The sequence below is a fragment of the Lichenostomus cassidix genome, chromosome 28 (genome assembly GCF_008360975.1).
Source record: "Lichenostomus cassidix isolate B80296 chromosome 28, HeHo_3.0, whole genome shotgun sequence".
NCBI lineage: Eukaryota > Metazoa > Chordata > Aves > Passeriformes > Meliphagidae > Lichenostomus > Lichenostomus cassidix.
In genome coordinates, this window is record NC_139508.1 from 3,890,847 (window position 1) to 3,912,232 (window position 21,386).

At 48.2% G+C, this 21,386-nt stretch overlaps 1 protein-coding gene across 1 annotated transcript in view; it reads left to right on the plus strand.

Annotated features, from left to right (window-relative positions):
* The window catches only part of INSR (insulin receptor), a 56,409-nt gene that overhangs the window by 27,560 nt on the left and 7,463 nt on the right, over window positions 1-21,386 (plus strand). Inside the window, exons 3-20 of the mRNA XM_085040661.1 lie at window positions 3,259-3,574; window positions 5,155-5,300; window positions 5,542-5,686; window positions 5,943-6,157; window positions 8,477-8,603; window positions 9,202-9,452; window positions 10,173-10,340; window positions 10,991-11,192; window positions 15,767-16,035; window positions 16,685-16,827; window positions 17,832-17,991; window positions 18,315-18,414; window positions 18,694-18,761; window positions 18,962-19,191; window positions 19,467-19,577; window positions 19,847-20,006; window positions 20,827-20,956; window positions 21,189-21,323. Coding sequence (XP_084896787.1) covers window positions 3,259-3,574; window positions 5,155-5,300; window positions 5,542-5,686; window positions 5,943-6,157; window positions 8,477-8,603; window positions 9,202-9,452; window positions 10,173-10,340; window positions 10,991-11,192; window positions 15,767-16,035; window positions 16,685-16,827; window positions 17,832-17,991; window positions 18,315-18,414; window positions 18,694-18,761; window positions 18,962-19,191; window positions 19,467-19,577; window positions 19,847-20,006; window positions 20,827-20,956; window positions 21,189-21,323 — 3,076 coding nt within the window. The remainder of the gene's footprint in view (window positions 1-3,258; window positions 3,575-5,154; window positions 5,301-5,541; window positions 5,687-5,942; window positions 6,158-8,476; window positions 8,604-9,201; window positions 9,453-10,172; window positions 10,341-10,990; window positions 11,193-15,766; window positions 16,036-16,684; window positions 16,828-17,831; window positions 17,992-18,314; window positions 18,415-18,693; window positions 18,762-18,961; window positions 19,192-19,466; window positions 19,578-19,846; window positions 20,007-20,826; window positions 20,957-21,188; window positions 21,324-21,386) is intronic.

Here is a 21,386-nt window from a genome sequence, read left to right on the forward strand (position 1 = left end):
GCAAATTTCTGTGTGCCATGGCAATTATTGGGGTCTGCAGACCTCACTGGAGGAAGGTGATGAGGTGCACAAACCTATTCAGTGTTGACCTGCAGTGAAAGCACAGCGTGGCAGTAAAACCCCCCCAAAAACCCCCATTTCTGGCCCACCTGAGTCACATAAACTGAAGTAAGAGTTGTAAGAAGCTGTAGTGAAATACTCTGGAGAGGTTTTACACGACTTGAGGTGCTCTCTAGCATGCAGACTTTGATAATGTCATGACATCTGTTCAGGATCTTGGGTAATGAGGATTTGCACAAAATGGTGATTGACAATTTCTGGTCTTGAGTGCTTAATGGAAAAAGAGCTGTTGCCTTGGTGCTTTGCTTTCTTCAAGCTGTCTTTGAGACATCAAAAGCTGTCGGAACAGGAAAAAGAGAAACGTTAAGAACGGTTTAAAAATAGTTTAATTGTGTCTTCTGAAAACCTTTAGAGTGGAGACTTCAGGCGGTTTCTGCCCTGTGAACACTGGCAGCTGAGTTCAAAATGTGTAAATAAGCACAGGGCTTTGAAGATTAGTTTCCATAACAAATTAAATAAAAATATTGTGTGTCAGAATGTTAAGTAGGTGCCATGTGTCACCGGGTGCTTTGCATGAGGGCTGGCTTTTCCCAATTACCTGTCTGCTCCTCTGGCTCCTTGGAAAACAAATGCTGCCTTTTGGATCCTTTAAACTTGGAGTTCTTGAGCATAAAAGAGACGCGGGAAAATTCCCTCGTGGAGGAAATGCTGGTGAGGAGCACTGGGAGTCGTGTTGGCAGCACTCACCCTCCAGCTCCCACAAACCATTCCTGCATTTGCCTCTGCACTTTGCTTCCCAGCTGGAAGCTGACCCTGCTCCAGGGAGGAACCACCCAGTGTAGGATTCCTTGCAGGACATCTCTGTGTCAGAGGAGCTGTGGGAGAAACATCCCAGGCTTTCCCCTTGCTCATAAACCTTGGTATTCTGGACTGGAATTAGTAAATTTGATAGTGTTTTGGATTAAATTCCAGAATTTTCTGTTGCAAATATTTCTGATAAACTGCAGCCAGGACACCTGTTGCTAGACTGTGCTCATCTATGGCCTGGTAAGGAATGTATAACCATTTAAAACATCCATGTAGAACCTGTCTTTTAAAACAAGCTTCTCATTTTATATTTAGTCTAATGTAAAGTGTTACCTGCAAGCTGCTGCTGTTTGGCTGTTGCATTTCAATCAGGTACTGTTTGTGACAGGTCCACAAAATAAGATCTGAAACCTAGAAAAGGGGGGAAAGCTGGTCAGCGTGAAAGGAAATGAATTTGAAACACACTCCTGTGTTTCTTGTTAATGGATGAATTGTGAGTGATGCAGTGACTTGGAAGCAGTAAGATATTTGAGATTAAATTGTCCTTGGGGTAGAATTTCAACTTTATCCAATTCATATTTCTTCAAGGGATTTATCAGGCTGCAGCAGACCAGAGGTTGCTCATCTTTACTACCTCATCTACTGCTGCTTATTCCAAGAATGGTATTAACAGCTTTAACACACTTAATTCTGCAATCCCTTAACATGGGGCGGAGGGGGATTTTCTTCCTAACACAGCTGGGGATTGGATCATCCAAACATGTTGTGCTGTGGATCCCACATGCTGCTCCTTTAGCTGGATAAAACCAGACCACATTCCACTGCTCCTCTGCTCAAGCACCTTAACCAGAAATTAGAGATAACATTTCACCCCTGGGCATGGCTGTGTCTGGACCTCACAAATAAAGCCCCTCCTGCCTTGACACTGAGTATTGGTCAGAAAGCTGGGGAGGTTTTGAGGCAGATGGTGTTAATTTAGGATTTATCTGTCTCCCTTCACCCAGAGCACTCAGGCAGGACATGAGGAGCTGTTCATGTGCTCCTCAGACAGAACACTGTGGTTTGGTGAAGACAAGGGGATGTCTTAAGCTGCGTCTTGGCAATGCACAGCTGCATCCCAAAGGCTGCGTGGATAAATCCAGACCCCTGTCCCCCTTCCTCCTTCCTCTAAAGCCCTGCTTGGCCTCGGTGTTTGCTCTTGGAGTGCTGATTGCAGCTCTGCTCTCTTTCCTGACGGGAAGTTCTGCAGGGTGTTCTGGATTGTGGAGTTGGATTTAATGGGTTCAGCCTCGTTTCAACTGCTCAGGGGGAGTGTGGAGGTGCTGAGAGGCAGGACTGACCTTCCCCCTGGAGCTTCCCTGGGTTTGTTCGTCCTGCCCTGCTCCTCCCCAAGTTACTCACAGTGTTTGCTCCTCTTGGTTCCCAGTTCAAAGCCCAAACCGCTCGTTAAAGGTGTTGTGGGGCGCTAAGTAATGAGTAATTAAAAAGTGAACCATAAAAACCTCAAGCAATAACACTCGTGGGTGTCTTTCTTTGTGCACTTGTTGGGAGAGTCACTGAAGAGCTCATGTTGGTGCCAGGGCTTCCTTCAGGGAACCAGGGACAGGGTGATGGGACAGATGGGAAGCAAATCCTGATTAAGCCAAAGGGTTGTGTAAAAGTGCTGTTGGACATGTGTTATTTGCAAAATTACTGTAGGAGACTTCAGTTTTTTAAGCTGAGAAACAAGAATCCTCTGGCCAAAACTGCCTGTGCCAGGCTTAGTAGCTCTTGCTGTGGAGTCTCACCACTCCTGAGCTTCAGAAATAAAGTTGGAGTCACCAAGGCTCTGCTGGAGCCTCTTAGTGCTGGACCGAGGGAACAGGAAAACTGTTTTCTTTTTTGGAAGATGAGCATTGCTGAGTTGGGATGGTGAACAATAACACTCCTCAAAAATGTTCTTAAAGTGTGGGATTTACACTGACAAGTGGAGATGAGGCAGAATTTACCCTGAAAGATGGAGATGAGGCAGAATTCATCCTGAAAGGTGGAGGTGAGACAGAATTTACACCGAAAGGTGGAGATGAGGCAGAATTTACCCCAAAACGTGGAGATGAGGCAGAATTTACACTGAAAGAAGGAGATGAGGCAGAATTTAGAGTGAAAGAAGGAGATGAGGCAGAATTTAGAGAGAAAGAAGGAGATGAGGCAGAATTCACACCGCAAGGTGCAGATGAGGCAGAATTTACACCAAAAGGTGGAGATGCAGATACCTGCACTCCGTGGCTGCCCCTTTGCAAAGGAGGCTCCCAAGGCAAGCAGCGCCAGGTGTCACAACCCGTGAGCTCCCAGGGTCACTCGTGGCCAGGCTCTCTGTGACACTCACCTGCCTGTGGTGCTTTCCCCTTCCAGTCTGTCCCCCTGCCTGCAAGTCGCAGGGCTGCACGTCGGACGGGCAGTGCTGCCACAGCGAGTGCCTCGGCGACTGCACGGAGCCCAACGACCCCGACAAGTGCGTGGCCTGCCGCAACTTCTACCTGGACGGGAGGTGTGTGGACAACTGTCCCCCTGGGCACTACCGCTTCGAGGGCTGGCGCTGCGTCACCTTCGCCTTCTGCCAGGAGCTGCACAACAAGTGCAAGAACGCCCGGGAGTCAGGCTGCCATGTCATCCACAACAACGAGTGTGTGCACGAGTGCCCCTCGGGCTACATCATGAACTCCAGCAAGTGAGTAGCTGCTCTGCAGGGGCAAAACTGGGGGGGCTGGACTGGGCTTTGCTCCCCCTTGGATGTGGGGTTTGAGTGCTGCACCCAGACTGGGAGAAGTTTCTGGCGTTGGCAATCACCTGGTCTACTTTAATATGATTTACAAACTAATACCTTGCTAATTCGAGCTGGTAAAAGCTCTCCCTGCCATGGCCTGGTAGTTTATTCTCCCCTTAGCTTCCCTCATTTGCTCTCATTTTGGAAAAAGTGGGAAAGGGAGATGGAGAGAGGATGAGCAAGAGCATCCTCAAGCTGGAAGGGTCTTTTTGTAAAGGCGTGGGAGGAGGGAGGTGGGCAGTGGAGAGGCTTTAGCAGCCCTGCTTTCCTCCCCTCTGGAGCATCCTTGGGCTGGAAAAGCACAGCAGGGAGAGGTCGTGGCTAATGAAGAGAGCGCAGCGTCCTCGGAGTGCTCGTTCTCAGAATATCTGTCCCTCATCCCTGTAATTACTTTCATTGAGCAGGTTCAAGCTGTGCCAGACACAAATGCACAATGTAACAAACAAGTGTAGCACGAATCAAAGCAGGGAACAGCCATTCTGTCTATTCCCAGGGGTTTTTGCCAAAGGAATTAAATAATTTACGTTGCTGAGCTGTTTATCACTGAAAACTTAGTTGTTTGTCCCTCAATACTGTTCTATATTGTGGTGACTCAGATTTCCTATGAATATTGCTCGCTTTGTGCTTGCCTGTATTTGCTCCTGCCATAATAATTTCAGGGAATTCGCTCTTAACAGGACTTTTTATGCCATTTCCTGTTTTGCTTTTCCAAAGAATGAACAAGCAGCCCCCAAAGTAGCTGTGCTGCTTGTGCAACAACCCCGTGGCCTCCCCTGTGCTGCTCCAGGCTGCTGCCAGTGGGACCTCACAGCTCTGCTCCCTGCTTTTCCTAGAGCATTTCTTCCTCTGAGCTAGCTGAGAACACATTTTTGTGGTGGTGTGACCAGGGCAAGCCATCAGCTCATACTATTTAAGCAGCATTTCCCCAGAGCACAAAGCACATTCTTGCTTTTTTTAAAGCTACATTATGTGCAGGGCTTAATCAGAGGATTCCCAGATGAAGGGCCAGCTCTCCACTCATCAATTACATGTTATGTTAATGATCTTGGGGTGAAAAGTGGGCTGGGATTTATCTTGAAACCCCTGGGATGGAGAGCACTGAGCAGCATCGTGGCACATTGGCTCTTCAAAATAATCCAAATCACTTTGTTCTGTTATGTAGGAGTGGATGGAAGGATTTGCGTTTGAATTGTGGAAATGACAATTTAAGGAGCAGGCAGTCTAAGAAGTTTACATTTATCAGCAATTCTTTTCAAGGCCAGGTGGGAGGGGGCTTGGAGCAACCTGGGATAGCAGAAAGGGGGTGGAATGGGATGAGCTTTAAAGTCCCTTCCAACTGAAACCATTCCGTGATTTATTCGGAGTTCCTAAGTGCTGCTCACTGTGAGCACAGCACATTGTCACTTCAAATCCATTCCTCTGCTTTTGGGAACTGCTGGGGACATCCTGCCTCACCTCTGCACCTTTTCCCTCCTGTTCTGCAGCCTGCACTGCACGCCCTGTGCAGGACCTTGCCCCAAGGTGTGTGACTTCGGCAAGGAGAAGACCATCGACTCGGTGACATCGGCGCAGGAGCTGCGGGGCTGCACGGTGGTCAACGGCAGCTTGGTCATCAATATCCGGGGAGGAAGTAAGTGGGGCACTGCCCTGGGTGGGGCTCTTTTGCTGTGACCACCCTGAATCCTTGAGGGATCCAGAAAAATAAGCACAAAGGCTCTCGAGGTGTTCGTTTGGGATTTTTTTTTGTTAATTGATTTTTTGCAAGTTCTCGTGAATGAGCATAAAGCAGTTGTTTAATATGTTTGGGATCCACTGTGGGTGTTTCTCTTTGTGATACCAGCAAACTCTTCCCAATGTTTTCCTCTCCCTAGATAACATAGCAGCTGAGCTGGAAGCGAATCTTGGCTTGATAGAAGAAATCTCAGGTTACCTAAAAATTCGCCGCTCTTATGCCTTGGTTTCTCTTTCTTTTTTTCGGAAACTCCATCTGATTAGAGGAGAGACGCTTGAAGCTGGGTGAGTTCTCTCAAAAGATGCTTTATTTGAATGCTTTGAAGTACAAGAAGTGCCAGTTCTATCAGGGTGATTTGCTTGTGATTTGATTGTATTGGGAAACAATTCCTAAGTTATTTTTAAATGTTCCTCCTGCCCATGGCTTGTGCTGTACCAGGGAAGACAATTAGCATTCATTATTCTTTGGTGTCTGGGTTAGTGCAAAACCAGTTTTCCACACATCCCCTCCCAACCCATGTTTTCATTCTGCTGCTTTCAGGAATTACTCATTTTATGCCTTGGACAACCAGAATCTTCGCCAGCTCTGGGACTGGAGCAAACACAACCTCACTATTGCACGAGGCAAACTCTTCTTCCATTACAACCCCAAGCTGTGCTTGTCAGAAATCCACAAGATGGAAGAGATCTCTGGGACTAAGGGGCGTCAGGAGAGGAATGACATAGCCCTGAAGACCAACGGGGATCAAGCCTCATGTGAGTCTCTCAACTCAGCCTTGCTTCCATTTCCTCTCCATCTGCCTTGCCCTCCTCAACCTCCTCTTCCTCCCAGCCCAGCCCATGGTGTTTTTCCACAGCCTGTCCTTGTCCCTTTGGTGAAACACCAGATTTGCCTCTTGCCTGTGCACTCTGTCACTGTGCCACGAGTGAAAGTCCCCACGGGATCTCCCTCTGCCTTGACAGCTTTGGTCCCACAAAACCCTGGGAGGTTTTTGGGGCTGAGAGTGCATTTATTGTGTCTTTTTGAAGAGTTTAGCACGACGTAACCTCGGCCCAGGCTGGGACTTTGTGTTACTGCTGAGTACCTGATTAATAGTCATAATCTGCTTTTCCCATGTCATGAGGTGACAGGGAGCACACGGAATAAACATGAGAGAAACAGGATTTCCACCCATCCCTGCAGCCACGTGAGGCAATTGCCATGACAACAGTCAGAGGAAATTTTCCAACAATTTTTGCAATGCCTCTCTGAGGTTTTTCACCTAACAAACAGCTTTCTCCAGGATCAGACAGCGCCTGTGTCAGCAAACAGCATGGGGTTGGCTTTATGCTCTCACTGAAGTTGTGCTGCTGAAGATGGAGTTTTGTAGACACTTATTTTGGCAGCAATACTGCTATAAATATGGTCCTTTTCCCCCTCCAACCCTGCTGCTTGTTCCCTTTCTGTGCCACACAGTCCCCTTTCCCTATTTGCACCAGGGCTGCATGGTGAACCAGGCTGTGGCAGTAATGAGGGGCAGGAAATGCCCAGCTTTGTTCTGAGCTGGTGACATCTCTCTGCTCTGATTCCCTGCTCAGCCCCACAGAGATTCACCCTGTTTTTACACAGCAGGTAAAAACACACCACAGGAATCCTACCTGGGGCTTGGGGTAGTCCCATATCCAGAGATTCACCTGCACACAGGGACAGGGCAAGTGCAGGTGGACATGGGCCTCTGCCAGCCCAGAGCATTGTGTGAAGGACAGATTCCATGGGGACAGAGGCAGTTATCCATCCATGCAGTGTTCCAGCAGCTGTGCTGTGATCCTGGGAGATCCTCAGGCAGGTATTGCCACCAAAAAGCCCAGCATTAGCTGAACTGGCATTTCAGATCCTTGCTCACAGCCTGCAGGGCAGCTTGGGTCATTCTGTGGCTAAAAGAGCCAAAACCATTCCATGATTGTGTGATACCCCAGTCCTGCCCTTGTTGCCCTGATGTAGCTGTTTGTGAACAGACATAAAAAGTGCAGGTCTTTCAGTTGACTCAGTTTCCTGGGCTGGTTTCCCACATATCAACACATGCAGCCAGGCCAGCACAGTGGGAGAAGGGAATGCAATGTGACCTAAAAACTGGCAGGACCAGGGAAAAACACACACACACAGAGCCTCTGGGGCACCACAGCTCCAGCCTGGGCACAAGGAAGGAACACAAGGAATCAGCTGTCTGTAAAGTTCATCTCCTCCCATGAGACATGAAAAAGCTCTCCCCACATTGGGGATGAACCTGGATTTGGGCAGATCCAGCTGTGCCTGTGGCTGTGAGCAGCTCCTGGGCTGGGGTTTGGTGTGAAGGCAGCTGGAGGAGATGTTGCTTTTCTCTTTGCCAGCTTTACCCTGCTGAGCTGGTGTCTGTGCCACCCCCACCTCAAACCACAGCTTGCCAGGGTGTTTGGCTTTTTGTTTGCTTTTACATTGCAAGCCCAGCTTTCACACTGGCAGCATCCTGTTTACTAAAAAAAAAAAAAAATAGAAAGGGGAAAAAAAAAAGACCTTGTTTGTTCTGGATATGGTGCCAGTGAAATGAATGTTCTTCCTCCCTTTGCAGCTACTGCAGGAATAGCAAATCCAGTCAGAGCCACTTGGGCTGGGGGCACAAATCAAATTGTCCCATGTCCCTTGAGCTCCATCCTCCTGCAAACACCCTCCTGTTTGCAAAGGAGCCTCACCAGTCCTGGGGGAGGCTGGAAATTCTTCTGCCTCATTTTTGTTGCCTCTTGCCTTCTGGGTTCAGCTGTGCAGATCATCATAAATTGTAAAATGTATCACCTTTAGATTCCCCGCTTTTTAGAATTTAGTTCAGCTCTTCTGTAGAGTCATTTTCATGAAATCATAGAAAAATTGAATCTGGCAGGAGCCTTAGGAGAGCATTGATTCCAACCCCTGACTTAAGGCATCAAAGTAAGATAAGGTTTTACTGGGCAACTCTTCTCAGTGCCAACATTCTCACATTTATCTTAAACTTCTAAGATAATTGAAAATAGAAACCTTTATTTTTTAGCATTAATAAAATTATCGTTGCTTCTCATTTTTTCCAGGTGAAAACGAACTGCTGAAGTTTTCTTCCATTAGAACATCCCATGACAAGATCCTGCTGAAGTGGGAGCCCTACTGGCCCCCTGATTTCCGTGACCTCCTGGGATTTATGCTGTTCTACAAAGAGGCGTAAGTGACTCCCTCAGGTCCCACACTGGTGGCTTTTTTGGGCTCCCACAGGCAGCATTTAGCACTGAAGGGTGGATGTTAAACCTGCTGCAGGCCAAGCTGTTTAGTCTCTGGTTTTGTGCTTCCACACTAAAGTTTCCAGTGATATCCTTCCAAAAAGTGTTCATTAAGATCCCTGATTTGTGCACAGTCACAATTCCTCATTTAAGAACAATCCAAACTTTAGTTATTCCTGCTATTCCAGACATACTCGAACTGTGGAGTTTGTCATCCCCATGGGATGCTAAGGGTTTTATTCCCTTTGAGATGGGAAAGATTCTTTTAGAATCAAGGTAACCAAGCTGACTTTCATAAAGCTGGCAATAATTAGTCTGGGTTTAGCTGTTGGTGTCTTGTGTGGAACAGAACCTGCTCTGTGATGCTGTCAGAGGACAGAGTAACAAAGCTCCCAGAGCCTCCCATTCAGAATAAATACAATGAGATAATTTTACTTCCTCTGAAGGGTAAAGGGTGATAACTTGCAGTGGTGTCTTTAGAAATGTTTTTTTTAAGAGCCTGAGGGAGGATTGTGTTAATTGGAGCCTTCTCTTCCACAAAGTCCCTACCAGAACGTGACAGAGTTCGATGGCCAGGACGCCTGTGGCTCCAACAGCTGGACAGTTGTGGATGTTGATCCCCCACCACGCTCCAATGAGCCCAAAGCCCAGGCCCAGCCAGGGTGGCTCCTGAGGGGTCTGAAGCCCTGGACACAGTATGCTGTGTTTGTGAAAACCCTGGTGACCTTCTCAGACGAGCGGCGGACGTACGGCGCCAAGAGCGAGATCATCTACGTGCAGACCAACGCCACAGGTCAGTGCAGCACATCCAGGGGGTGAAAACACACCTCAGCAATCCTGCCTGGGGCTTGGGGTAGTCCCATATCCAGGAAACTTTTCATTACCCTGCTTTGGTAGGGAGGAATTGCTGGTGTGACTCCTTGCGTGGGGAGATGGTGCCAATGTGCACCTCTTGCACCCAGCTCATGTAGCTGTGGCATTGAAAACAGGATCTCCACAATGGTATGGTGAGAATACTTTATTGCAAAAATCCAGGGTTCTTAAACTGTTAGTTTGTTATGAGTTTCCATATATGTGAGGCACAACAAATGTGCTTAACTACCATAGACCATGACAGGAACAGCATCAGGTGTGACCAACAATGAACCCCACAGTGTGAGCACTTGGTGCTTCTAATAATTGCTTTACAATATGTAACTTGCTTTTCACCTCTAGTTCAGCTGAGTCATTCCCAGAAAGCTCTTCTAGTTAGCCAAAGTCACAGAAGTGAGCAAGGATTTTCCAAGGGCAGCAAGGCCCTCACTTTGCAAAGCCTTTCTGCTCCGCAACATGTGGCCTCGTGTAAGAATTACTAAGGCTGGAAAACACCTCCAGGATCATCCAGCCCAGCCTGGAAGAGCCTGCTGGGTGCCAGGGAGTGCCTGATTCCCCTAGAGATGGAAGCTGTGCTGTTCCCTGCTCGCCAGGCTCTGCAGGGCACTGCAGTGACCTCTGTCTCTCCCCACCCATGCAGTTCCGTCGGTGCCATTAGATCCCATATCTGTTTCCAACTCCTCATCCCAAATCATCCTCAAGTGGAAGCCACCCTCGGAGCCCAACGGGAACATCACACACTACCTGGTGTACTGGCAGCAGCAGGCAGAGGACAGTGAGCTCTATGAACTCGATTACTGCCTGAAAGGTGAGTGGGTGCTTCTCCCCCGATGCCTTTCCTTCAGTCTCCCAGAATTTCTGGAGTTTTTGCCTTGGAGGTGTTCTGAGAACCCAATTCTGCTGGTTTCAAGCTGTTATTCTAGAAACAGCTCTGTCCCTCCCTGTTCTGCTACATTATATGTGAGGTGCTACTGCCAAAGTATGTGCAAAAGGTCTGAAAACACTATTTTACAAAGTAATCTTTTTTTTTCCTTTGGGGATCTCCCTTCTGCCTTTGTTCCTTTTAAATTGAGTTAAAATTTTAATAGCAGCAATGGAGATGGTAAAGTTAAAAATTTCAGTGCTTCTGTAGCTCAGATCCAAGTTAATTTCTGAAAGAAGCTGGTGCCTGGTTTGGAATTCCTTGAGAACACAGAATTTCACTGAGGACTCCCAAAACCTCACCTGCTGCTCTGTGTTACCTGAACTGGAATAAAGCAGCATCTGAACTCCATTTCAAAAATAGCATTTTTGAGTCAAAGGCCTGTCAGAAAAGAGGGAACTGCTCAGCCCTGGGTGTGAAAGCTTGGGGTGCCCAAGTATTCCATGAATCCTGTGTACACTGGTTTGGGATCTTTGTAGGTTCAAACACCTTCTGCCATAGAGGCACAAATGACACTAAAACTGTTTTGTCCCCAGGGTTAAAGCTGCCCTCGAGGACGTGGTCTCCACCTTTTGAATCTGAAGACCCCCAGAAGTATAATCAGAGTGAAGCTGAGGATGTCAGTGGGGAGTGTTGTTCCTGCCCTAAAACAGACTCCCAGATCCAGAAGGAGCTGGAGGAGTCTGCTTTCCGCAAGACCTTCGAGAATTATCTCCACAACGAGGTTTTTGTGCCCAGGTAAGAACATCAAACAGGATTGTCCAGGGGTCAGGAGGGGGGAAATGTAATTAAGGATTAAATAAAAATATCAGGTTGGACACAGCCACACTGCCAGGCTTCCACAAGTCTGTCCAGTCCAGCTGGATGTGAGTGTGGGAATGGGGAGAGCTGAGCACCTACCAGAGGTGTTCTGCAGATTGGGAACATCCTGCTTTCATTTCCTGTCCCTGAATTCTCCTCAACTCGAGAATAAAGTGAAAATCCTTAACAAACAGCCTGCAGCTCGTTTGGCATCAGATGATGCCAAAAATAGTGAGGTTTTTTTTTTGCTGTCTTGAAATTCTGTGGTCAGGTTTTCATTGACTTGAAAAGAAAGGAAAAGGGCAGTTTACCAGGCCACAGCCTCGTCCTTCAGCGTGGTATTTGTGGTCTTCCTTGCACTTAGTGTGGGAAATACCTCCAATACCATGAGGAATGTGAGTGCTGTGGGTGGTGAATGTCCTGTTTAGAGTGGCACACACAGTGTCACTTTAGGTGGTGTTGGATGTCTTCACACTTCATCTGCAGCTCAGGGAGGAAGTGCTGGGGAGCAGGGTAGGATCTGTGGTGATTTACCCTCTTCCCTCTCACGCATTTTGGGCTCTAAATTTATTCTCTGCTTGCTGCCCTCATCCAACAAACCTGCATTTACAGCTGCTTGACAAAAGCAGGGTCACTGCACTGAGGATTTTCCCTGTTAGAAGCAACCCTGGTGTTCCCTGCACTGCTGCCTGCAGTTCTCACCTGGAAGTTGGGCAGAGCTCCTCCTTTTGCTGTTCCCTGGCTGTTGGTGCCCATCAGGATGAGTTCCAGTGTGCCAGAGGATGCCAGGACACAACATATTCCAAAGCAGAGGAGAACCAAGCCATGTGCCAAAGCCAAACTCCTCCTGATGTAGGCAGACTATTCGGATTTATTTTTTTTTCCATTTTACCCCCCAGTTTTATAGTGCAGTCAGCCCAGTATGCTTCTCAAGCCAGTTTCTGGGGGTCTGTACTTTAGGAAGAAACCAATCACCAGGATTTGTGATTTTGCCAGCCTCCTGAGGAAGAAATCCCCACATCCCATGGCCAACTAATCCTTTAAAACAAGCCAGTGGCAAAGACACCTCCCTGCTGCCACGTGTCCTGCTCGTCTGCCCTGGCAGGCCCCAGGCTGTCGCCACATAAATCAGAATTCTTTTTCCTGTGAATTCTGTGCCATCACCTGCTCACGGAGCCTGGCAGAGAGCAGGGAGTGTGGTTTACTTCAGGTGCTTTTTCTGTGGCTCCTGAGGGTTCAGTGACCTCTCCCAGGGTGCTGGGTGGCCTCTCCTGGAGAGAAGGAACTTGCCAGTCACGGGAGGAATGTCAGGGATGAGGCCAGCAGGGAACATGAGACGCCAGGGGAGCAGAGCCACGGCAGTTTCTCCATGATGTCTCCTTGTTTTCCATGTGCCATTTCACCCCTCCTGCCCTGTTCCCAGAGATCTGACCCTGGGCAGGATCCAGCCTCAGTGCAGGGCTGATCTCACCCCTCTGGAAATCACAGTTCCTTCCCCCTGTGCACATTGATTACGCACTCCAGGAGCTACTATCCCAGCTCCTGGGGCTCAGTTTGCTCTGGCACTGACAGAAACCCAAACTGGCAGTTCAGGGATGTTCCTCTGTGCAGGCAGAGCTGGCAGGGTCTCACACCAGGTCCCTTTTGGAGCTGAACAAAGTGGCCCTCAGAAGCTGATGCTTTGTTTCTTCTTTCCTGCTCTCATTTTAGAGGAGTTTTGCCCAAAATGGTTACTTACACCCTGCAACAGGCTGCCCAGGGATGTGTGGAGATATTCAGATCTGGTCCTGAGCCATCTGCTCCCTTTGCCCCTGGGCAAGTGGCTCAGATGAGACAATCCCAGAGGTGCCTTCCAGCCTCACCTGCTCCATGACTCTGTGGAAAACAGCAAAAAATGTCAAAAAACATCGTGAGAGGCAGAGGGGAACTCAATGGCTGCTGTTCAGGATGTCAGTCCCTGTATTCCCTCCATCACCACTGCAGCAGGAGCAGGAGCAGTCCCAGTTTTCTGTCTCTGTCCTCTCTGTCACACACACTTGTGCCATCCCCAATATCCTTGGGGAGCAGGATCTGAGGAATGACTCACATTAAAAGTAGTTGTTTCCCCTGCATTTCCCAATTCCATTGATTTAGACAAATCTAAAATGCTTTTGCTGGCAAAGGGGATGCCAGGTGAGCTGAGCTGGGGTAGTTTCAGGTATGTGGAAAAAGCTTGGCTTGAGGTACCAAAGGCAATTTTGGAATCCCCCAGGCCGTGCTGTGTGTGCTGAGGTGTCACTTGCAGCCCCTCACACCCCCTGGTCATCTGTGAGAGCAGGAGGAACCTGGGCCTGAGAGTTTCACAGGGAACTCACTGGAGCTGCTGAGATGGCCCCAATGCAAATCACACTGGAAGAGCTCTGAGAAGAATCAGATGTTTGAAAATACAGAGAATTTGGCAAGAAAATTGCTGCAAATCCAGGATAATACATATGGGAAGACTGGGGATTTACAGCTTCAAAAGCTTTTCTTAACCTTCTGTGACTTGAGAAGGAAGGAATTCTTGCATTTCACTCAGTGTTGCATCAGTGGTCAAATTACTATTTTACTTGTGAAAAACAAAATTCCCTTGAACACGAGGATCAGCTGAATTCACACTTGGTAAACAGAGAGTGTAGCTCTGCTTTTATGCAAACCAAGTTCTGTTTGACCATAAGGAATCCTTCCCAAGGAGGGAGGTGGCATGACCCAGAGCAGGGTCCCTGAACTCTGCCCCATCCTGAGGGGACACTGCTCACAACACCACACAGGCTCAGGGAACAGCAGCTCCAAAAGGAGTTAATTAGTAATTAAGAAAGAGAAAACTTAAAACTGGAATGTGCTTTGCTGAACCTGCTGTTTGTCATCCCATTTTGTCATCAAGGTGGATGAATATTCTTTGGGAAGGAATTCTTCCCTGTGAGGGTGGTGAGGGGCTGGAATGGATTTCCCAGAGTAGCTGTGGCTGCCCCTGGATCCCTGGCAGTGTCCAAGGCCAGGTTGGACAGGTTTGGAGCAACCTGGGACAGTGGAAAGTGTCCCTGCCCAAGGATGGGGGTGGAATGGGATGATCTTAAAGGTCCTTCCAACCCAAACCATTCTGTGATGATGACTCTGAATATTTGTGTTTTGTTGTGTTCAGTTTGGGAACACCTCAAACTGCTTTCTGGCTGGTGGCATTTGCTGTAGGAGGAGAAACAGCACCAGGGGAGGCAGAGGGAAGCTGGGAAGGTGGCAGAGACCTGCCAGAGCAGTCTCTGCTGGGTTTGGGGCTGATCATGGCCTGGTGGTCAGAGGTGGCAGCGGAAAGTTCAGTTCAGCAGCAAAGATTTGCTTCAGCAGCTTGTTACATTTTTAGAGCCTGGAGATGCCTCGAGTGTGGGTTCAGTTCAGGTCACTCTTTGTACCCTTTAATAGCTGCACACACTTGCACACACACAAAAAGATCATCACCCCCTTAAAATACATGGTCTGGATTTCCACTGGCATTAATTCCTTTTGTGTAACTGAATACTGTTACTGATTCACCACCTTGGTTAGTTCCCGACCTGGAATTCCCCATGGCAAATGTGTGGCAGGACATAAGAGTGTTAGAATGAGCACTTTTGGTTTGGTACTGATCCCATCTTCTTTTTTTTTTTTTCTTTTTTGCCAAGAAAATGCAATTTTTGCATGGTTCTTAATTCTGTTGAATTTATTCTGTTTATTTGCTGATAAAACCTGACATTAAAGCTGGCTGGTGGCACTCACGTGCAGACAGGGTAGGTGACACAGTCACAGTGCTGGTGCTGGCTTTACAAGTGAAAAAATCAGATTTTCAGACTGAAATGCAATAACTGGAGGAGCGACATTTGGTTAACAAAACCACACAATGAATATGTAATCAGAATAATGAGTTTTAAATGCATGCCTTGAAAAGGACTTAATAGATTCGATCTCCTGGGAAAAGGTTAAAAATGCTTTGTGTATCCATCAAGGTTCGGCCTTAGGGTTCAGAGTGGCAAATGTGAGCTGGGAGAGTGGCTTTGTGCTTTCTAAATGCAAGTTGGTGACACTTGGGACATGTGGCACATCTGAGGTCACCGAGTCAGGCCATAGTGTGACCTCATCTGCTCTGGAGCTGAACTCCAAAGCATTGCAACCCTGCCCGAGGCATCTGTGAGGCAACCTGGCAAAGTTACACTCAGCTGAGAGATCCAGAAGAACTTGGATTCTCAAGCAAATACCTGAGGCTTGGATTGGTTTATTTATATTTTGTGTGCAGTTGTGCAGGGAGAGAGGCTTGGGGATACAGAGTTTTATAAAGACACGTTGCTTGGTTTAAAAAAAAGAAAAAAAAAATATCCTGAATTTCTTGGTTGCATTGCAAATATCAGGCTTCAATTTGAGTTTTCAGTGGTGCTCTGAGCTCTCCCATTTTAACTCTTCCTTTCCAGCTGGATGTGTTGACACTGAATATAACAATTAACATGGTGACCTGTGCTGTTTAACAGGCCATCGAGGAAACGAAGAGACCTCAGCTCCGTGGCAAACTCCACCGTGGTGTTCCCCACCATCCCAACCTCTCCCAACAGCTCAGCAGCACCTGAGGGTGCAGAGGAGCAGAAACCTTTTGAGAAGGTGCTGTCCAAGGAGTCTCTGGTGATCTCGGGGCTGCGGCATTTCACGGGGTACCGCATCGAGCTGCACGCCTGCAACCACGATGCCCAGGAGTCTCGCTGCAGCGTGGCAGCTTATGTCAGTGCCAGGACCATGCCAGAAGGTGATTCTCTCTCTCTGCCTGAGCCCTGCTTGGGCTTGGTGGCTGTTCCCAAAATCCTGCTTTTCCCATGGCAGCCAGCAGAGCCAGCACACAGAACCAGGGAATCCTTATGTCCTGGTGGGAAGGGAGGGTGGATGAGGTAATGGTGATGCCTGGAGGGGCTTACTTAAAACAGAGGCTAGACAAGGTTAAGAGAATAAAAAGCAGTTATATTTATTGGAGGCCTTCAGGTGCATTCAGGGCACTCACAGCCCACCCAGAGGCTACACCCAAAATGGACAACAGTTCACAGGTTTTTCATACTTTATAAGTATTGTCCATTTGTATATTGAAGTTTAATCCTCCAATTACAGCTTCAGGTAATGAAGTCAATTACTCCAAGTTTGCTCCCCCAGTTCACTGCTGTTTACATATCTTGGGGCCTGAGACACTAAGGTGTCCTTGAGTTTCAGGCCTAGAGAGGAATTGTTTTGTCTAAAAATGAGAGCACAGCAGCTTAGCACCCTGTATGGAGTCCAGAGTTATACACTAAAGAGTTACAGGATAACAGATACATGAAAAATATCAAAGTTAAAATCCTTAAGGCATCATTCACAGGTGTGAATTTTGCCCAAGACTAAACTATTCTTAATCACAATCTTGGTTCCAGCTAAGGCTGATGACATCGTTGGCCCTGTTTCCCATGAGGTGGTGGAGAAGAACACAGTGCATTTGAAGTGGCAGGAGCCAAAGGAGCCCAACGGCCTCATTGTGCTCTACGAGGTGAACTACGGGCGGCTTGGGGAGACAGAGGTGAGAGGTTCTGCTGTCACAGCACCTTTGGAGAAGGGTAGGGTTTGTCTAGTGGAGCTTCCTGGTGAGGGAACCAATGGAATATGAAACTTCACTGGTGAATTTGTCTCCTCTGGAAGCCTGGGATGACATCAGGAAATAATCTGTCTCTGTGGTGCCTGTTTGCCCAGCAAGTTTGGCTGATTTGCCAACTTTCTGCATGGAGCTGTTTTAGAAATGTTACTTCACAGAAGGACAAAAACCACTCATTGCTGTGCCTCAGATGAAAGGACAAGATGAAATGGCCTTAAGTTGCAACAGGGAGGTTCAGATTAGATATCAGAAAAAAAAATTCCTTGCAGGAGTGCTCAGGCATTGGAATAAGTTGCCCGAGGAGGTGTTGGAGTCACCACCTCTGAAGTGTTCAGGAGGTGTCTGAATGTGGCACTTGGGGACACATTTTAGGGCTGGTGGTGGTGGTGCTAGGTTGATGGTGGGACTTGATGATCCTCAAGGTCTCTTCCAAGCTTGATGTTTCTGTGATTCTGTGACATTTAAGTTGCTTAGAGGAACTAGGAAGGCATTGAGCAGCCCAGGAGCTCATGGGGACAGAGCTGGTGTCAGTGCCAGGGGGACAGAGCTGGTGTCAGTGCCATGGGGACAGAGCTGGTGTCAGTGCCAGGGGTACAGTGGCACTCACCAATGCAGGCTCAGTGTCAGGGCTGAGGACCAGGACAGCACATGGTATTTGCTCTCTGTAATCTGAACTACTGCCCTGGAAAACACAACCCCAGCACAAACCACTAGACTGAGAGCTCTTGGGTGTGTTTGCCAGCTGGGGAGGTGCTGCAGGAGCCCCAGGGAGCTGGCAGAGAGCTCTGGGTGCTGCAGGAGCTCCAGGATCTGGGTGCTGCAGGAGTCCCACGGAGCTCTTGGTGAGCTCTGGGTGCTGCAGGAGCCCCAGAGAGCTCTGAGGGAGCCCTGGGTGCTGCAGGAGGAGCCTGACACAGCCCCTGTCCCCACAGGAAGGCCATTTCTGCGTGTCCCGCAAGCACTTTGCCAGCGAGAACGGCTGCAAGCTGCGGGGGCTGCAGCCTGGGAACTACAGCGTGCGGATCAGAGCCACCTCCCTGGCTGGGAATGGCTCCTGGACAGAACCCACCTATTTTTACGTGGCTGATTACTGTGAGTTCATTTTATTTTTGATATTTAATTCTTGACAGAAACTCGGGTTAGTTTTGGAGGATGGAGTGCAGCAAGCAGTGCACAGAGAGCCACAGGGAGTCATTAAATATTTACCAAATCCATCTGCTCTCAAGAACCTGAAATCACTTGGAAACACAGAGCTTTTCTTAATGAGTCCTCACTCTGACCAGCCCCACATTCTGTATCTGAGATAGCCTCTAGTTTTGTGTTTGTTTCAATTTAATGAAGGGGGAGACTTTATTGAGGAAAAAATTTAGGTTTTGGACCTGTATAATACCTCCAACTCTCTCTTTCTCTCCTAGTGAATGCTCAGCCAAATATTGCTGTTATCATTGTTCCAATTATTTTTGCCATAATAATTGCTGGAATTATTGGAGCTGCTTATGTGCTTGTGAAAAAGAGGTGAGTGCAATTTTGTCTTGTTTTCACCAGAAACTTATATCCAAAACTTATATCCAAAACTTATAACCAAAAGTTCTGTTGCTTTGTTGGGAGTCAGTTTTTGTTTAGTTTTTGTTTAGTTTCTAATTTCCGTAGCAATTGCAGCATTAATTGAAGTGGAGGAAATAGTTTGTGCCTTATGGGGACAGTTTATTTGCTGCATGCCTTGGGGATTAATCAAACTGCCCTCACCTCAAAAACTGCAAATATGCTGAGGAATTTGTTTGGTTTCTCTTCCAGACAAACCGAAGGACCAACAGGACCCCTGTATGCATCCTCCAACCCCGAGTACATCAGTGCCAGTGATGGTGAGAGCAACTAGGGCTTATTTCTTGGAATTATTCAGTCAGTGCAGCAGGATGGGGTTGGAATTGTCTTTGTGGAGTTTCCTGATCCTTTTGTAGAACTGATCCCCAGGGTGCCCTGTGGCAGTGCTAACCCAGGCTGCTGCAGGAGCAACTTTCCCAAGGCACTCCCTGAGCTCAGAACTGTTCCCCTCTCCCCACAGTGTATGTCCCTGATGAATGGGAGGTGCCACGGGACAAGATCACCCTGCTGAGGGAGCTGGGGCAAGGCTCCTTCGGGATGGTGTACGAGGGCATCGCCAAGGACATCGTGAAGGGAGAGCCCGAGACACGCGTGGCTGTGAAAACAGTGAACGAGTCTGCCAGCCTGAGAGAGCGCATCGAGTTCCTCAACGAGGCCTCTGTCATGAAAGGCTTCAGCTGCCATCATGTGGTAAGTGCTGGGTGCCTCAGCACGCAGCTCAGCTCTTCAGTGCCTCCAGAGCCCAGCCCTCAGCTCACTGAAGCAGCAGATCCATCAGAGCTGGGATCTTTCCTTGCTGGATTCCACAGAACCCCTTCTGCCCATGTCATTCCACTCCTGCTCTTTCTAAAGCTCTCAGCCTGACAAGGCTTTGTGGAGCTCTTCTCAGCTCTGTTTCAGGGGTTGCTGGCTTTGCCCGCTCTGTTTGGACACAGTCTGGAGGGAATTTCTCACTCGTTTTCCAGGTTCGCCTCCTCGGGGTTGTTTCCAAGGGACAGCCAACTCTGGTGGTCATGGAGCTGATGGCACATGGGGATCTGAAAAGTTACCTCCGCTCTTTGAGACCTGAAGCTGAGGTAAAGGCAAGAGAGAGGGTGTTGTGTAACAGAGTGACTTGATTTGGGGTATAATGCTTCTCTATTTAATGGCTTTAAGCTGAAAGACAGTAGATTTGATTGACTATTGGGAAGAAATTCTTCGCTGTGAGGTGGGAGGCACAGAGGTTGCCCAGAGGAGCTGTGGCTGCTCCATCCCTGGAAGTGTCCAAGGCCAGGCTGGGAGGTGTCACTGCCCATGGTCACTTGCAGCCCAAGCCATTCTATGCCTGTGTGATTTGTCACTGCAGAATAACCCCGGGCGGCCGCCGCCCACGCTGAGGGAGATGATCCAGATGGCAGCAGAGATTGCTGATGGCATGGCCTACCTGAACGCCAAGAAGTTCGTGCACAGGGACCTGGCGGCTCGGAACTGCATGGTGGCAGAGGACTTCACTGTGAAAATCGGGGGTGAGCACTGCCAGAGCAGAAAATGATCCCTCAGGTCCCTTCCAACCCAGGCCTTTCTGTGATCAGAGATGATTCTGTGTGTTGTGTTTGTTGTAAAGTTAAAGAGGTGAAACCAATGTGTCAAACACAGGAGAGTCTCACTGTCTGCCTTTGGAAAATGGCAGCACTTCTCTCTATTTCTTCTCTGTGACAGTATGGACTTCAGTGAGAACAGTATCTCCTGTAGAACCAGAGCAGCTTTTCTCACCTTCTCTATTCCCAAACCTCTGTCCTAAAAGTTCGTTGCCTTTCCAGCCTAAACTACCTGTTTGTCTCACTGGTCTTTGCTTCCATGAGAATTAGGACAAAGAAGGTTGTAAAACCCAACAAAGCCAGTGCTGATAATCCTGTTGTTGGGTCAGGTGGCTTTTAAAAGCAATTTAACCCAGTTTTTAACCCAAACCCTTTCAGAAATAAGTAAATACAACATTTAAAAATAACCTGAAACCCCACAGTGTGGTGATTTTTCAGAGCTCTCTGGAGTTAAAGCCAAGGCAGTGGGATTTCAGGCAAAGGGAGCTCTGTTTTACTTACAGAGGATGAATAAAATAATGTTTAGAATAGAAGCTGTCACCAAAAAATTTAACTCTGGAGTCTCTGTTGTGGCTCTGGAGAAAAAATGCAGGAAAAGAGCAATGTTTTTAACATTAATCACGAGGTGACAGATGACTGCAGGCTGGGCTTTGGCACTGGGGGGAAGGCAACATCCATCTGGAGATGTTGCACAGGAAAAGCAGGATGGAGGGAGAGACATTTAACTCATCCCAATTGCTTTCCTCAGACTTTGGGATGACCAGGGACATCTACGAGACAGATTATTACCGCAAGGGAGGCAAAGGGCTGCTGCCTGTGCGCTGGATGGCCCCGGAGTCGCTGAAGGACGGCGTGTTCACCACGTATTCCGACGTGTGGTGAGTTGTGCTCTGCAATCCCAGATGGATTCCAGCTCAGGAGCTCCTTGTTTTAGCACACATCCTTTAAACTGACTTGTTGAGAGCACAGACAAAACAAAGCCGTTGTTTTGAAACACTTCCATAAAAATACAGCCGTGCTCTTTTGAAGTGTGTGTTTTCCAAAATAGCCCTGTCACTGGGAGGGCTCCAGGATGTTTTGTTCTCACCAGGAGTCTTCTCTCTCCCTCAGGTCATTTGGTGTTGTCCTTTGGGAAATAAGCAGCTTGGCAGAGCAGCCATACCAGGGACTCTCCAACGAACAGGTGCTAAAGTTTGTCATGGATGGAGGATACCTGGATCAGCCGGACAACTGCCCAGAGAGGCTGTAAGTGGGGGAGCAGGGACAACCAGCCCAGCTGCACTCAGTGCAGCCAACAAAGTTGCCTGA